This window comes from Antechinus flavipes, chromosome 1 (assembly GCF_016432865.1).
Source record: "Antechinus flavipes isolate AdamAnt ecotype Samford, QLD, Australia chromosome 1, AdamAnt_v2, whole genome shotgun sequence".
NCBI lineage: Eukaryota > Metazoa > Chordata > Mammalia > Dasyuromorphia > Dasyuridae > Antechinus > Antechinus flavipes.
The window spans coordinates 477,100,889-477,120,077 of record NC_067398.1 but is presented as its reverse complement, the minus strand read 5'-3'; the positions used below and the strand labels follow the sequence as shown (position 1 = coordinate 477,120,077).

The window sequence follows — 19,189 nt, the reverse complement described above, 5'->3', positions numbered from 1 at the left end:
TTCTTTTTGCTAAATTTGCCAAAATAATTAGACCAATGGTCATTTAGGAGGAATGACTAATTTTCATATTGTCAATATTATATATAGATGATTAGAATTGTTGTTCTTAGTTAATGAATGCAGCTTTACTGAAAACATACGATGGTCTCAACATACCTTATCTATTATCTATTTCTATATTGCTATGTTTCTGTTATATCATTTTTATTTTAAACCCTTTTATAAAGTTCACAAAATATAAATGATGTATGTGTAATATATTCACAGATACACGTGTGAAGGACTGCCATAAAATAATCTTTAACCTTTCCTTAATTAGCCCAACTTAAACTAACATACTTATTTCAAGTTGTTCTACTCACTTTCTCTGAATTACTGCATCTAAATTGCTCTCTATCATGAAAACCAAGCTTGTGTCTGATTTTTTTATTATTTTCACTGTGCTTCTCTCATATTTTCCCATTTTCATATTTTCTCAATTTAAATTTCCCGTTTCTCAGATTAAATCCATCTTGTATTATGTATAATTAAAAAAAAGACTATTGTCTAACTGTGGTCTCCATAATATGAATTGGTTGTAATTTGACTTTTTAAAAAGATGTAATGAAATTAGTGGTCATTAATTCTTATATTTTATAATTTGTTGAGTTTTGACATAAGCAGAAGAAAATAATCTAATATTAATTATTATCCACAGGTAGATGGCAGCACTAGATTGATTATTCTTTTCTAAGTTTGAAAGTGTTATCTGCATATTAAATATAAATATTTTTGCATCAGTGAAAGTTTTATTGTTCACTTATCATCTATAAGCTAATGTATCCTTCCCATTGATACTTTTAAGTGGTTACTAAATAAACTAAACCATACTTTGTTTCGGGTATTTCCTCTGATGACAAAGCAAATAAAATCTCTGTAAGTAATAATAACAATTGAAATTTTTCTCAAAAAATGTTTATTGTAAAAAAGTGACTAAAAAAATTGTAGAAACATTTTACTTCACACAGTCTTCAAGTCGCATATAGATGTGACCATAGGCAATAGCTCACTTTCATACATATCCCATTCAGTCATATAAAAATAAAAACAAAATTTACATTATGTTCACCAACAATTAACAAAAAAAGGCACTTGGAGGGGGCTAATGCTGTAGATATTGCATTTTCTTTGTGCATTTTTAAAAGGAAAAAAATACATAGTTGAACTTCCAAAAATCCCCTCTCTTGCACTTATTCCCGTTTTGTTTTTAGTTTTTTTTTTAATTTTAGAGAAAAATGAAAACCTATTTTGTACTAAAACATGGGTCAAGCATGCACCAGGAATGTTCAACACTAGTTTTTCTTTCCCCTAAGGCACATACTGTTTATGCTAAAACATGAAATACATTAATACATTCTTTTGTATTTTTGCTTCTTTGAGTGTAAAGCATTGCAGATAATCAACAAAGGCCTTATTTCAACAACAGCAACAAGTAATATTGGGAATTTCAAAAAAGTAAACTTGGAATACTTTGTAAGGCACCTGAGATAGATGGTGTCGGGCAGATTCTCTTGCTCAAAGAAACTCTTTATTACAAATAATACTGTTTGTTTGTTCTCTATTGAAATGATTTGGCAGGAATGTAAATCTTTGCACTCTTTTCCTAGCAAGAAAAGAGATCATGTGCTTTGGGCTTCATGTCTGAAGAAAGCTCATTTTGCTTCTTCCTTAGGTTCTAGTTGAAATGTTAGTAGGTGTATGGCAATTTTGAACTTCCCATGGAAGTGAGTAACCTGAAACCCTTATGGATTTTATGGTCTTCAACCTTAAAAAAATATACATCTCTAATTTGGTTGGAAAGCAGGAGAGAAAATGCCTTTGGACTTGTATTTATCATTTGGAATAGGAGTGAAGAAATGCATTTCAGTTCGAGTAAACAATGATTGCATCACTCAGTGTGCTACACAGCAGCCTGATTCCTCATGTTTGTGCAGGAGAGACATTCTGGAGAAAGTTTTGGAGCAGTTTTTGCATTGGTATTTCTTTACATCAGAATGGGTCTGGAGGTGAGCCCTCAGATTTGACCTGTCTGCAAATGCTCTGTTGCAATGAGGGCATGAAAAAGGCTTCTCCCCTGGAAAAGATGAAACAGACAATAAGGAAGAAACACATTAGTGATTTCCATAAGGAAAACGAATAGCTAGGAAACACTAAAAGACTGGCAGGCACCCTGATCTCCAAGAACCAGAAATAGTAAATTTTAGTATTGCCAACTCCGATTCATAGTTCATAGAATGACATTTATTAGACACCTGCTATATACTAAATTAATGTCTGCCTCCTTAAGATAAGAGTAAGCATTTCTAGATAAATTGAAATACTGCTTGTAGCTCCTGGACTTGATAAAATATTCTGTTATATCAGGGAATAAACAACAGGTGCAGCTAATGGTTTTGGTCAAATTCTTCGGAGCATTTCCCCTTTTTGCTTTTTCTATAATTGATCCTATCTTACATTTATAGCTACATTACAAGCCTTTCCTCTCCCTCCCCTTCACAATATATTGTGCCAGGAATAAGAAAGAAATGCAGTGGGGTAAGAGCAGGAGTGAAGGGGATGAGGGGTGGGAGCTGGGCTTTAGGAGTAAACTAGCTATCACAGCAAGAACATGTTTAACTAAAGCCGACAAAAAACACCAAAAAAAACTTCAACCTATAGGTAACCTTTTTCATCTATTTACTAAATCAATTGATTAAGATAGCAACATTTGTACTCACTGAATACTAGTGGGGGTGGGAGTCAGAGGCAGGTACACAGAATACACATTCTGGGACAACCTTTCCTGCTTTTTCTAACTGATCTTTGAGACCAAACCCCCTGCACATCGAGAGTCCTTTCCAAAGTCTAAACGCATGTTTGCAATCATCAGTGCAGAGGTTGTTAACGAGAACCCGAGCATTTTGTGCTGTAATGACTCTTTAAGGGCAGCCAGGAAGCAGCTATAAATTAACGTCAGTCACATTTAAGAGCACTGATGTCATTTACTAATGCAAAATCTAAAGCTAACATAAAGCTTCATTCTATTATATAGTAGTATTTGTGCCTTTTTTAATTTTTAATTTTTCTTTTACTTACCAGTGTGAGTTCTAATGTGTCCTTGAAGCAACCAGGGTCTTGAGAATGCTTTGCCACAGATCTTACAGACACAAGGTAAAGTGTGGGTCCTGATGTGCATCTTCAGGCACCCAGGCTCACATATTCCTTGTCACAGTACTTACAGCTGAAAGATTTCCTAGACTGGGCATCGCAATGCAGCTGCTTATGCTTGGCCAGCCCAGAGAAAGTGGAATAGGTTTTGTTGCATAAACTACACTGAAACTTTTCTGCTTCGATGGCATGTGGATCTGAGAGCTTGGACTGAATTCTTTCCTCTTCATCACTGATGGGACTTTCTGAGCCACTGTGGTCTTTGGATGAGGTGTCTGAAGCGGGAGGGGGGCTAACACGCCCCAAGGAGGAAGGATATCCAGAAAGAGGAGAGAGGTCACTGGGCAATGGTGAATGGAATGGAGCATTTGTAGTCCACACAGTAATGGGGTTGTAGGCTACTGAGCTGAGGATCTCTGGTTGTGGTATGACAGGTACTGGGTAGCTTTCATAGAGATATGGGGAAATAATCACTGGAAAAAAAAAAAGAAAAAGAAAAGAGGATTAAGGTAAAGTAACTGGAAAATCCTACTAACAAGCTATGAAATAATGCTTATAGGATTTCACAGTGTACAAGACAGATGCCCAGAGGAGACAACAGAGGCATTTGTAAAGTCGATTCAGTTTAAAAATATGACACTCACATGCATATTGTATTTGTGTATATGTACATTCCCTGGAAATACCCATGACAGCACCTGGAAGATTAGCAATCATTGCAATACCCAGACTTAAGTTCTAGAAGCCTTATCATTGCTTTCACCTCTTAAGCTGACATCGAAATGCCTAAAACTGCCTGCACTTGCATCTAGGGAGAGTTTTCCATTGCTATTCTTTATGACATAATGTTTTCTTTCAAACATGTGCAGTCTACATTTCTATACAACACTTACTTATGCAACATTATGAAAGGAAAACAACCTCTTTTCATGAAATCTGTTTTTAAGAAGTTGCAATCAAGGTTTCGGAAAACCTAAGCTTTAGAAAAAATAAACTCAAGAAGAGATAAACAACAACAACAAAAAAAGAAAACCAAAAAACTAAAAACCAAAAACCAAAAAACCTTTTACAGTAAAAAAGTGGTACAAATTCCTGAAATAAGGTATTCTAAAAATACTGAAAAATGGAAATTACTCCAGCATAGCAATTAAAAAGGCAAATCAAGTAAACAACAGAATTACTAAAATCTATCAAAAGCTATTTTAGTAAGGGAGAGGTAGACTTCTTTTTCTTTCTCTTTCTCATTTTCTTTTACCTGTGTGTGTGTCCAGTTCACTATAATTTGGCTTCTTCGATGAATTGAAATGTTTCTTGACCAGGAAGGATCGTGGCATTTTGAAGTCAGGACTTTGGAGTTTTCCCAAAATGTCTTTTGCTTTGGAATAACGGTCCCCAGGTTCCGTGCGGTATTCCAAATCACTGCTCACACATTGGTCCCTCCAGCATTGTCTACTCCGCTGAATCCATGCAGTGAAGGAAAGCTACAGCAGGCAGAGGCTCCTTGCAAAGTGCTGTAAATACCCACTATCAGGTGCAGGAGGGTAGGGCCACGGTTTCTGTCTGTCCAATCACTTCTGAAGCTGCTCAGCCTTTTTTACACACAGAGCCTCTTTGGCTGGGCGGGTTCTCCTCCCTTTTGGGGAGAAGGGATCCAATCACTGCTTCGAGGTAAGGGTTTGGTTCAGGTTTCAACTCCTCCCCTAGGGACAGCTGTGAACAGAGTCTGTTGTCAGACTAAATTATTCGGGTTCAAAGTGGCTGTATGTTGTTCCTCGGAATTTCAGTTGAGTATTTTTTTTAAGTTTAAGTATTTTCAATAGAGGTAATTTTACTTATTTAACTCCAGTCTTTATTATTCTTTCTCACACAAAAGTAGATAAGTCATAGACACTGCAATTTCTTTCTGAAACAGATCTGGCTTCCAGATGTTTGATAAAAACAAATACAATGGAAAAAAATGTTCATTAAGGAAAGGAAAGGGGGAGTACGATCGGCCAGCTTGCAATGTTAATGAGAATCTCTATTTTGAAGTGGCATCTTGAATGGTTTTTACTTGTAGATTAACTAAATCATTAACTCTTGGCTTTTGAAAAGGAAAGGTAGGAGAGGGGAGACAAAAGCTTCTGTGAGTGAGGAGGGAAGCTCCTTCACAGTGGGGAGGTTCTTTTGGTCTGTAAAACTTGTTGGAAACAGCATGCCATTCACATTCTGATTGCCACTGAATACATTTTATATCCTAATAGCTTCAGTAAAGCAAGAAGATCACATTTCCTGGTGACAATTGAGTATTCATTTCACCAAATTAGCTGCTGTGACTTGCTATGAGAGATATGATTATCTGAGGAAATGGAAATCTGCATACTTAATAAGGAAAGATGCCCAGCTAGTCCATACAGCAGTTAGGTAAGCTGTGTCAGGAACAGCAATCCTCTTACATATCCAAATGGCAATAAATTGTAGTCCATTAGGTATCTTAATGTGATGTTCTGGAAAAGTTGGGAAGATTTCTTTAGAGACATCTCAAAGATTGATCTTTTATATTAGGTCTTTTTCCTTAAGGATAAAATAATTTTAATCCATTTTAGGATCAATAGATTTCCTGGATTGCAATAAAAAAAGGATACAGCTATGGACATTGAATGCTGAAGGTTAGGAGAAAGGTCTGCTGACAAAGATAAAAATGCCTCAATTTTTTAATTGTGGGTTTAAAAAGGGGAAAAAATCTTCCAATGCAGATAATTTAATTCTGAAGCATGACAAGTGACTTTTCAAATGCTTCAGCACATGTCAAAAAAGCTTTTTTTTTTTTCTCCTCCCATCTGTAGCTTGCTCTAAGAACTGGTAAATAGGGAACATGCATAAAGACCACCCCAGCTTTGTTTCTAACAGGTGCTGGAAGAGAAATGTGAAGAAGCAAATAGCAGTGGTTGTGTTAAGACTTGTAAGAATAAAGTACATTGTCAAGCTGCATAACTTCTTAATCTTAAGATACCAAAACAAGTGCAAAAAGAGAGGGTGTTGCAAAGTACTCTTGTTTCTTGAGCTAATTTCTAGTCTATCTCTATTTATTTATTTATCTAGATATGTATGTGTATATAACATATAACATGCATACATACCTATGGCCTCTATAGTGGTGCATAGTAAAGGAGATTTGGATCAATCTCTGTATTAAAGGAAATGCAACTAGGGGAACCACTGAAAGGTAAATGGCAACACCAGAGTCTTATGGGACTTATGTTTCCCCTAACAAACTATAAATCTCAGTATAATCTAGTTCATGTTTTCTGAATTTGCTGCCTTCTATGAGAAGAAGTAGAGATTTAGGAGTCTAGTTTATTGAAGCAATAGTCCTCCTTGCCCTTTTCACCCCATTTCCTGAAAAAGGCACAATTTGTTAGAGAGAGATATAATATACAGTTGAGTAAACACAAATTGTCATGAGCTTCCATTTCCTCCTTTGACTCCCTGGAAGATATGAAATTTTTTTCTCATAACTTCAGAACCTATTCATAACAGCAAAGAAGTATAAGGTCAGTGTTGCAGCTAAAATATGTTTATAGTATTTGCTTTCTAATAATGTTGATAGATTTTTCTCGGGAGTTCTATATTCAGATAACTGGAGAAGATAGATCCTTGTATTTATTTTCTGTGTATGTGAATCTTTGCAACATGAGTTGACTCAAATTGTAAAATCATAAAAATGGACTTATTTATATTCATATAAGGGAGCCTAATTCTACACAGTGTATGTACATAGGGTACATCACACAAATCACACTGCCGTGACATATTACCACACTTACTGGAAAGAGTGAATGATGTTGGGAACAGCATATGAGGCATGTTATTACACAGATCTGAAGGGTTACTAGTCACACAAACTACCTGAGTGAGGTTTGCTGTCAAAAGTGGGAGAGTCTGCAAGCAGACAGGGTGAGTCAGTCTCAACAGGTGCTCTGCTTGTTCACTGCTAATGTGGTAGAGAGGGGCTTTGAAATCCAACAAAATGTGCAGGAAAGGAAGAAGGATACAAAGGGAAATGCACTGGAGTCAGCTGCAAACCAGGGCTAAGACAGATTTCCTTTCCTTCTGGATGCCAGAGATCTCAGTTAGGTAATGTTTGCTGTGGTCACTGACTCAGCTGAAGAACTGAAATATTTTTCCTGCATGAGAAGAGAACTCATGTCTGGTACAACTGTAACAGCTTGAAAAGCCTTCATTTTGAAAGGGCAGAAAAGATAATCATCAGCTACAAAATATATGAGTTTGTAAAGCGGGTAACCTTCTTGCTACTACAGGGAACTTGGAGGACCCTGGGGTGGTTAGGAGGACCTGTTGGAATAATGTTCCCATTGTCATCATTCCATGGGTTATGAAAAATGATGGGAACTATATTCTAACTTTTGGACTTCCCTGAATATATAAACGGTACTTTGCACTACACACACACACACACACACACACACACACACACACACACAAGTTTATGTAACTTTAGATATCCTGGAAAAAGACAAAAAAAAAAAAGATAGCTCTTAAGCTTACACTCAAATAGTAGAAATAAAATATGCATACCAAGAACTTTAATATAAAGATGGATGTGATGTGTCAACCAATTGCCTGGGTATTCAGTTGAGAGAGAGCTCAAATTTGATAGCAAAAGGAGATTTGGAAAAACTTCTATTTCAGGTTAGAACTTTGAGGATATATAGTTTCTGAAAGTGGAAGTGAGAGTGCAGGCATTCAAAGCAGGGGGAAGACGATGAACAAATTTTGCCCATTGGTCATAGGAAAGTGTGGAATATTTTTGAGGCATATTAAGTAAACTACCTATCACACTGTATATAATATGAGGAGAGTAATGAGAGATGGGGCTGGAGGAGTAGTGTAGAAGCAAAGCACAGAGGATCATAAGTCATCAGGTAGGAAGTCTGGATTTCTTTGGATAGGGGAAAGTATTGGTAGTTTCTGATTAAGGGAATGATGTGATCAGGTGTTTTGCTTGATTTATCCATCTATAACAATAAAATCTTGGTAAATAAAATATACTTCTTTTCTTCACTGAATATATAAACATAAACATACACATTCTACTACTAGCTAAGTAACTGACAAGAATGTTCTCTTCTGCTATCTACTCCTAAGACAACATATTCAGAAAAACTTTGTACTCCGGTGATCGCCAAACCTGAAAGTCTACAGATTGTATGATTTAACCCCCCCCCCCCCCACCATTTTACCATGTAGGTGAGTTGAGTAGAGTTGCAGAAGACATGAAATATGTAATTGGCTTAGTTTATTTAATTATGTGATTTGAAAGCATTACTGTGAACTATTAAAGAAAAAAACACATTGAAATGAATGAAAAATGCTGCAATCTTGGCTGAAATTTTGGAATCAAACTACTCCAATCTCCCTCATAAAGAATAATAAAAAAAATCAGGGAAGTGAGAAACCTTCATCATGCCTTCTACACTAGGGCTTTCTAAAAGAGACTAGTTCTCTCTCACGTATGTGTTAAATATTGGCAGATCCAAACATTGGAAAATGAGATTTAGCTGCCTGAAATGGCACCTTAATAATAGACTACAAACAGATTTGACTTTTATAATCTAGATTATTTTCCAATTTAATAGTTATTCCATACAGAAATGCCTTTCTCTAATACTGATCCATATAATTATGATATTGTTTACAAATACAGTTTTTATAAATTAATTTCTAATATCTGGAAAGCATAAAAAATTTAACGAGGGAAAGGGGAAGCAAAGGGAATAACCATTTTAAAGTTCCTATTATGTTCTAAGCACTATGCTAAGCTCTTTTCAAATATTCTCTCGCTCACAATCTTGGGAGGTTGTGGTAGTAATTTTACTAATGATTTTCAACTACTCGCAAGAGTACTGGTAAATTCTAAATAGTGCTTCAGAATCAGTAAGGTATAACAGATAGAATCATAGGGTTGGAATCAGTAGACCTTGGGTTCAAATCCTGTGAATGACACAGCTCTGTGGTCTTGGGGATATCACTTAACCTATATGTCTCAGGAATCTACTAAGGACTTATCCATTAAATCAGAGGCTCTTGCCACTTGTGTTCATGGAGGAATTTCCTATTATCCTGGTATTTCTATTGATAATTCTGAAGAATCAGTTGTGCTGAAGAGTTGTTGAAGCTAGCAGCAGAGGCTGAAGTCCATGACCCTGAATGTATTGATCCCAGGATAAGCTTGATAAATTGTCTCCTGAGCATATGTACAAACTAAAATGAAGCCTGACAATGGTATAGGAAAGTAGATAGGCTAAATGATGTTTGTAAGACAGGGATTACTGTCTCAAAAACAGAGAGTTATAGAATCATAGATAGAACTGGAAGAGACTTTGGAGGATTTTTAATTCATTCCTCATCTTTGACCCATTGAATAAATCCCTTCTATAATATCCCTGAAACCAGCATTTTTGTAAACAATAACTATAATAATCTATAACAATAACTATCTTGGGTTTCTATAATGTCTTCAGAGACCCCAGCATTATCTGTACTAGCCTATAATCAAAATTGGACCAAGTGAAGAAAAAGAGATGGGATTTAAAGAAATCATCATGGGGTTTCCACATAGAATTCCCTACTGATTTCTTATATAGCTCCAAGCAATAGGCAACTGCTTGATAAGTACCGATTTAACTCTTTGGCCCCAGTTAAAATGCCATTAACCTCAAAGGTATCAAATTTACCTCTGGCTTTACTGATATTAACTTAGGATCGGTCTGATGTAAGTGAGAACATTATTCATTAAATGGCCTCCAAACTTATGATCAGTAAGCACTTGAAAATTATTTCAAAAAGAAGGATTTTATTTAACACAACTGTTTGCTTATGGGATTTTTTTCATAGTTATTGTTCCAAGTGGCATATATATACACACATACATACACACACACACACACACACACATATATATATATATAAAATTTATACATATATGTATAAAATCATTAGTAAAATTATATATATATATCCTTATGTTTCTCTAGACGTATTTCTATTTGAATGGATACAATATAAGTATATCCTAAGTGAGGTTATGTGACTATCTACTGTGATCTTTATGTGCCGTTGGGGATTTTTTGAGCATCTCATCTGTGTTATGATGGAACAATAAAGACTAGAAAATTTTGAATTAGTTTTACATAGAGCACAGCTAAGGAATATGTGGTAATCAAGGGACATCTGCTGGACATTTTAAAAAGAGCACCATTTCATACTTGCTTTCCTAGCTCTTCTGGATCAAGTCTGCCACCTGGTGGCGAATGAATGGCTAGTCCAAAGAGCCGGCTTCCAAGATAATGATAATCTCATTCTTCACCGACCTAAAAGAATGTTATAAATTTATTGTGTATCTCACATACCTCCTTTAACAGGCTGCTGAAATCTATGAATCCTTTCTTAGAATAACATTTTTAAATTTATAAAATAAAATACACATAATTCCAAAAGAAACAAAATATATGGAAACATTATGTAAGTCTCTAAGTATCTTAGTCACTATCTATCTATGTCTGTCTGTCTATATATCTTCTTATCTGTCTTTATAAAGGTTCTGGACACCAGATTAAAAAAATGACATAAACCATCTTGCCTCCTTTTTCACATTTAGTCCCAAAGAAATCACTTTTAAAAATCAAAACAATAGTGACAATTATGTTGGTTGAATAAATAACAGAGACATGTTGAGTCATTTGCATAGTTTAAAGGAAATGGTAGAACTATAACTACTACCACCTATGACATTGAATAAAATTATGAATAATTTAAAAATGTTTTTGCTCCAGAAGATTCTAAGATAATTTTTAATCTTTTAAAATATCTCCAGGCCCTTCAAATAATCCTCATACACAATGATTAAAACAGCCTTGATCATTCTAGCTACTCTTCTCTGAATCTCCTGTTTATTTTTGTCCTCTCTGAAATGTGGGATATATAATTGAACACAGTATTCTAAGGACAGTACTAGTTTTAATAAGAAAAAATATAGAAACATGATTAATTCCCTTTATCCTAGACAATATGCTTCTTTTCATCCAGTTTGAGTTTTCATTGGATTTTGTGACTGATCATAATAATTGTTATGATTTTTTATAATAATCAATCAACTAGCATTTATTAAACCCCAACTATATACTAAATACTCTATTAAGTACTAGAGATACAAAGAAAGTTAAAAAAGAAAGTGTCTGTTTTCAGGGACTTCACAGTCTAATTGGGAAATAGCATAAAAACATCTATGTACAAATAAGATGTACACAGAATAAACTGCAGATTGTCTCAGAGAAAAAGCATTAAGAATAAGGAAGAATGGAAAGGAGGAATTTATGACCAAAGAAGAACTAAAGAGAATTATGAAAGGCAAAATAGACAACTTTGATTACATTAAATTAAAATGTTTTTGCACAAACAAAACCAACAGCAATATTATAAAAAGGGAATTACAAAGCTGGGAAAAATCTTTATAGAAAGTATATCTGATAAAGGTCTCCTTTCTAAAATATATAAAGAACTATGTCAAATTTATAAGAATATAAATCATTCCCTAACTGATAAATGGTCAAAGGATATGAACACAATTTTCAGATGATGAAAGGTATATAGGTATATGAAAAAAAATGCTCTAAATTACTATTGATTAGAGAAATACAAATTCAAACAACTCTGAGGTACCACCTTACATTTCACAGATTGGCTAATATTATAGGAAAAGATAATGATAAATGTTGCAGGGGATGTGGGAAAACTGGGACACTTGTGAATTGTTGGTGGAGTTATGAAATGATCCAACCATTCTGGAGAACAATCTGGAACTATGCCCAGAGCTGTGTTTAACCTTGATCGAGCAGTGTCTCCTGGATTTGTATCCTAAAGAAATCATAAAAACTGAAAAAGGACACACATGTGCAAAAATGTATGTAGCAGTTCTTTTTTGTGGTAGCAAAGAATTTGAAAAGGAGTGAATGCCCATTACTTCGGGAATGGCTGAACAAGCTATGGTGCATGAAAATAATGGAATATTATTGTTCTATAAAAAATGATGAACAATCTGATTATAGAAAGCCCTGAAAGATTTACATGAACTGATGCTGAATGAAACAAGCAGAATCAGGAATACATTGTACACAACAACAAGAATATGTGACGAAAGGCTTGGTTCTTCTTGGTTGTTGAGTAATTTGAAGCAATCCCAATAGATTTTGGACAGAAAATGTCATCTGCATCCAGAAATAAAATCTAAGGACACTGAATATAAATCAACACATTCTAAGTTCATTTCTTTTTTTCATTTTTTATCTCTCTCATTTTTTTCCCTTTTGCTCTGATTTTTCTCTCCCAAGATAATACATAAAGCAATGTGTATTAAAAATAAATAATCTTAACTACAATAAAAAAGTATAAGGAAGAATGGGAAAAACTCCTTGCATAATGTGGAAATTTACCTAAGATTTGAATGAAGCTAGAGAAGTTATAAGGCAAAGGGAGGATAGAGAACATTCCAGACATAGAAGAAAAATAATATAAATGTTTTATGAAGGGCAAAGAAGAAAAGTTTTTTTTTTTTACTCATCCTTTCTCTCCTGTATTGGTAAAATTTATGTTGATCTTGTTAGATTTAGCCTCACATCATAATCTAAGCATTTTTTGGCTAACATTACTGCTATTTATTGGTTAAGTTATCCTGCCTAACTTTCTTTATATGCAGATTTGATAAATGAACCCGTGTCTTTGAATGAATCATCAGTAAAATGGTTAAGCAGCTCAGAGCCAAGCACAAAACAAAGAATCACAGAAACTCATAATTTCAGAGTTGAAAGAGACATCAGCAGCAAGCTAAGCTGATCCTTACACAAAAAATTATTGGCATTGTAACATTTGTAAAATGGTGGTCCAGCTTCTACTCAAATTCTTCTAAGAATGGGAATCTATTTCTCTTGGTCACTTATTCTATTTTTGGACATATTTAATTTTTAAGTAATTTTCATTTGCAGCTTCTACTCATCACCCCTAGTTCTGCTCTCTGGGGTCAAAGAGAGCAAATGTAATTCTACCCTCCCCTCAATAGTCCTTCAAATATTTAAAGACATCTATGGGGTGCTTAGAGCTTGGCCAGGCAGGCATCAAAGTTGCCAAGGTTATTTCTTGCATCCCAGGCCAGCTCCAGTCACCCTGACTTGTGGCTGGACACTTCAATGATTCTTGAAGAGAGTGTAAAACTAATAACTTCGTGAAACTCCACCCCATTTACTTCCAAGTCATTGGGTCTTCTTCTGAAAGTAAGAACTACAATGAGATAATAAAAAGAGGATTAGTGATGGCTTATGATGCTGTTTATGATCTTGGCATCTTTGATTTCTGACCAAACTTTAGTTCACAATACTTGTTTCAGTTGCCTTCATGGCTGTTGGTAGAAATCGTTCTTATCTGCTCATTCTGCTTCACATGCTTGAGATAGACATTCTCCAAACTTGATAATGGATTTGAGACCTGTTGCTGGTAAACCATCTCAATAGATGAACTAAACCAGCAAGGCATGGCTGATATACATGCTAAAGCTTTTTGGAGCTACAAATGAGAGTTGGTAGTAAGAGGATGAACCAAATGAGCAGCTCTGAAAAGGCTCACATGTCCCTGAACATCCTATACACTCCTACTGTAATTTTGTGAAAATATAGCTAACTATATCTCTTTTACACATTTATCTCATAACTTTTACAGAAAAGATGAATGATGAACAATCTGTTCTTGTAGACATGATTTCTTTTTTGATCACTGCTACCTTTTCCAGCGCTTCATTCACCATTCCTGATTTCCTGAATTTCTTGAGAATGCCATACCACTATTTAAAAAGTATTTACTTTTCAGTTTGTGGAATAAACAACATTCTCATAATAGTATAAGAAAAAAGATTATTGAATATGAAATTACAAATCTATTATGTATAACTTGCTATTCCTTTTAAATCTATAATAAAGTTACAATGTAAAAATTTATTTTTTCTTCTTTCCCCCATGTCCTGCCCTAGAAATGACTATGATTAAATACAAATAGACATATATCTATATCTATATCTGTATATATCTCTAATTTATCCCATATAGCTTATTTGTATATAGTAATTTTCATGTGTTCTTCTTCATTAGACTGTGAGCTCCTTGAGAGCAGAGACTGACTTTTGCCTTTCTTTTATAAGTGCTTAGCACAGCATCTGTCATAGTTGACATTTAATACATATTTATTGATTGAATGACCTTTAACTCTAAAATTTTATGGAATCAAATTCAAGATCACTGACATATAACTTGCATACTCCATTTTCTCTAATTACTGTCCCTCTATTAAAACAAAAATACCATTTTGCCCTTAAGTAATCTTATAATATCTTGTATGTCATCCCTGATTTTCCATAGGCCACTATATATGTTTCGCTAATCATGTCTGCCAGAAATCTCACTAATTGTATTAGAAATAATTTTGCTGATTGTTTTAAATTATGAAGTTGGATTAGAGACTGAACATAAATAATTTATAGAAAGCTGGCTCTAAAGTCAGAAAGATTTAAGTTCAAATGTAGCCTCAGATATTTACTAGCTGTGTAGTCTTGGATAAGTCACTTAACTTCTATTTGCCTCAATTTCTTCATTTATAAATTGGGAATAATAATAGCACCTACTTTCCAGAGTTGTGAGAGAATCAAATGAGATACATGCAGGACAATTCCTGGCATACAGTAAATGCTATATAAATGTGAGCTGTATTATTACTACTACCATTATTATTATTGGTAGTATTAGCAGTATTGAAATTAGTGCAGTGAACATAGACATAATTTTAAGAATAATTATATTTGAAGAACTTTACATGGAAAGAGAATGGAAGATCAAACATTTTATTATATAGGAAAGGAGAAAATAGATAATAACCCTTAAATTGTTGATGTTACTTTGAATTCTATTATCTTTAATACTTTATAAAATAATCCTCTAAACATCATCAAACTAGATGGAGAAGCAGTTGTTGTTTGTTCTTTGTTTTTGAACAGGACCAATGATATCAGGAAGGTGATGGCTTGCCTTGCAAGTGAAGTGGACTCAAATGAAGCAAAGGTGTGCAAAATGGTCAGCCTCACTTTTTCCTCCTGAGTCATCAGATTCTTCTTGTAAGAGTTACATTAGGTAACTGTCAATGACGTTTGGAGAAGCAATGGGGTTGGGAATACCTAGGTTCAAATCCCATTTTGGATACCTACTAGTTATTTGAAAATGTAGAAATCATTTAAGGTCTCTGAAAATCAATTTTCTAATCTGCAATTTTTTTTATAATATTTCAACTCTTTTATAGTGTTCTTATGAGAATCAAACAATCTAATGTATTTAAAGCCCCCTTTTTAAAAAAAGCAATATATAGATGTCAGTTATTATTACTATGAGGTAGTACAAGGATGAAAGGTAATGGGATTAATTGAGAATAGAGTTTTTAATATAAAAAAGGTAAAATTAGAGAGGTCTGGGGATAGCATATAAAGATATAGCAGTATATACACACACACATATACACACGTTACATATGTATATACCAGACATATCAGTATTCTCTACATTCCTATATAAAGATATTTTTATAACCATAGAGAAGCAGCATGCTTTAATGGATAGAGTTCTAGCCTTGGGGCCAAGAAAATACAATTTCAAGTCCTATCTTTCATAATATCGGCTATGTGGCCCAGGACAAATTATTTAGTCTCTCATTGTTAGGTGTGACCTCTAAGATAATAAGTTGCAGAGAAAGTGCTAATCTTTACTGATAGAAGGAGTTTGTTTATCTGGGTGTTCTTTCTTCTATTAAAATCATCAATCCAGTTTTTATCTCCCAATGCATACTGATATAATGAAGACTTATGGTGTTATGAAATATTTTCTCTTTAATTATGTATGAGGAAGGGATTTTTCCATTATTGGTTAGTGTAAGATATAAATATTTTGCTTTAACCTTACAGAAACATAAGAAAGTACTCAAACAATGATTACATGGTTAGATTTTAGGTTGCTACAGAAGAATTTCTTACATTGAAAAGGAATTTGGATGAGATGATTTCTAAGATCTTCTTTAACTTCCAAACTCTAAATGTTTATTTGACCTATGTAGTGATACATCCTCAATAAGATTAAAAAAAAAATGTGATACTTACCAGCAGATGGCATGCCACCATGTTCTGTCTTATATACCTGCTTGTAGTCACCATTCAGACCATAGCCATTTTCAGTGCTGTTTTTATAGGGTTGCTATTATTCCTGCCACCCAAGGTGGCAGGTTTTTCTCTAATTTTCTCTGAATATTACTGTAGGCAATATCATGACAAATGTAACAGGTCTGGAAAACATAAACATGCACTTGAGTTTGTCCTGCTGCCCTGAACACAGACTGTGGAGTATACATAGGAATCTTATCATCTTTTCCCCCCTACTGTGGTGAAGGAGAAGCATTTTTAATTGATGGCTGAACCCAAGATGAACATTTATTCAGAAGATTCTTGGGTGGTCAACTTGATATTTTTCCCTGGCCTACCATCTAAAGAGCATATACTATAAGTCTTTGGGTGGAGACTGAAGCCTCAGGTCCATCTCGTGCTACACAAGTATAATACCTAAGTGTTTTGGCTCTTTGCACTTGCTCCTTCCTTTTTAAAAAGGAGTATTGGCGATAATATCAATATTGTGAGAGAAAAAAAGAGAAAAAGAGACAGGGACAGACTGACAGAGGAAAAGAACAAGAGACAGAGCTAGAGATAAGTAGAGACAGAGATAGAATGAGACTTAGAGAGACAGACAAAGAGAACATCAGAGAATGAGAGAACAAGAGAATGAGAATTCAATACAGAGAAAGAACTTTAGATTTGTGAAAATGTTTCCTATACATTGTCTGTTTTCATCCCTACAACTCTGAGCTAAATGCTTCAGATATTATTGCCTGCATTTCAAAAATGATACTAAACTTCAAAGATGTTAAATGACTTCTGTGTGCTCAGGACAGTTGTGTTGAAGTAGCCGCTGAATGACCCTTTGTCAGAATGACATGGGGGAGACTCCTGAGCTTCGATTTCCACATCCAATGAAGAAATTGTATCAGATGGCCTTTTGGATCTCTTATAGCTCTAGGGTTATGACTATATGGTTCTCTACAATGAATGAGCACACAGCACGTAATCGATGCTATTTACCATTGCTGATTATCCAGAACAACTCTTTAAATAGTTAGATCATTTTAGTGAGGGGAAAACAAACAAACAAACAAAAAAACAACAATTCACGTGAGAGGCAGTCTGGGATAGTGAATAGAATGTTCAGTTCAAATTGTGCCAGTATCATTTGCTAGCTGAGTAGCTCTTAATTCAGAAGATCTGCCTTCATATTCTATCTCTGAAATTTACTACTCACATCCTTGAGCAAATACTTTGATCTTTCTGACTCAGTTTCCTCATATTTAAAATGAGGAGTTCAGAGTACATGGCATCTTTCATCCTTTCCAGTTCACAACCTCTAGGGATGACTGAATCATGTCTCTACTAACTAGGAAGTCTTTCTTTATATGGAACCAATCCATGTTATGCTAACTTGTACCCATAAATTTATTTTATGCTAAACAAAATAAATCTAGTATCTTTGATATAGATAACATGGTAAATAGAGTGCCAAGGCTGGTTTCAGAAAAACTCACCTTCCTAAATTCAAATCTGGCCTCAACCACTTACTAGCTGTGTGACCCTGAGCAGGTCACTTAACCCTGTTTTCCTCAGTTCTTCATCTGTAAAATGAATGGGAGAATGAAATGGCAAACCACTCCAGTATCTTCAATAGGGTGATGAAGTGTCAAATAGAACTGAAATGATTGAATAACAATTTTCTAACAAGATAGTGGCTCAAATACCCCTAAATTCAGTTCAATTGAACAAGTATTGATAAAATGCCTTATGTGTATTGCCTTGAGAGTAAGAAACATATCCTTTTTTTGTGGGTTACACATTTCCTTTAAACAAGTTCAATCACTGATGACAGAGTGGTCTTAAAGTCAAGATTATTCAGTATTAAGTGCAGTGTAAAAGGGCGTAAGATTTGTCATGAAAATGAAAAAGTGAAGCTCTGATGAATTGCAATTGAGTTATGAGGAAGTGAGTATGTAGTCACAATCTCTCTGGGTTATTAACTGTTCTGGTGAGACACGCTGACAATATAACCAAAACTAGAACAGGTAGAGATTAAATTTGCTTTCAGACTAAATGGAAATTTACCCACAGCTACAGAATGCTGTGGGTAAATTAAATTTATAAGTCATTCAGCCGTAAAGAATCAATTTGGGAGTGAGTCCTAGGTAGTAGCATCAAAAAAGATTAATATGCAGTTCTGTTTGAGAATGTGATTGAGCAAAAATAAATAAAAAATTTAAAATATTTTTGATGTTTTCAGCAGTTATGTTGGTTATTTTCAGAAACATTTAGTGAAGTATTCTTGAATTGCTTTAAAGCATAGTTTAACCTGAAAATTAAAGTTAGGAATATAGATATTTTTATTATTTATCAATCCTTTTATTTTTTCATCTTTTATTTATCAATCAATAAACAACTATTTACATGCTTATTACACTATACTATACTGTAGTAAGATACCCTTGAGGGTATCTGAGGTACCAAATAGATATAATCTCTGTGGAAGAGATAACATGGGTATATGTTTTACACACACATACCCATATGTGTGTGTGTGTGTGTGTGTGTGTGTGTATATATGTGTGTGTGTATATATATATATATACACACACATATATAATGTATTATATATATACTATCTATATGTATATAGTAGACATATATAATATGTACATATAAAACTTTTTTTAGGAGGCAATAGCACTTGGAGATATAGGGAACAGCTTCATATAAATGTTGATGCTTGACCTGAGT

The 19,189-nt window shown here is 34.3% G+C and overlaps 1 protein-coding gene across 1 annotated transcript; it reads right to left on the bottom strand.

Moving 5' to 3' along the window:
* Positions 1 to 938: 938 nt before the first annotated feature.
* SNAI2 (snail family transcriptional repressor 2) lies at positions 939 to 4,751 on the bottom strand. Its single transcript, XM_051970219.1, is given in 4 exon segments — positions 939 to 2,113; positions 3,115 to 3,222; positions 3,225 to 3,659; positions 4,442 to 4,751. Coding segments are annotated over 4 exon segments (804 nt in total). The 5' UTR covers positions 4,521 to 4,751; the 3' UTR covers positions 939 to 1,931.
* Positions 4,752 to 19,189: the final 14,438 nt, after the last annotated feature.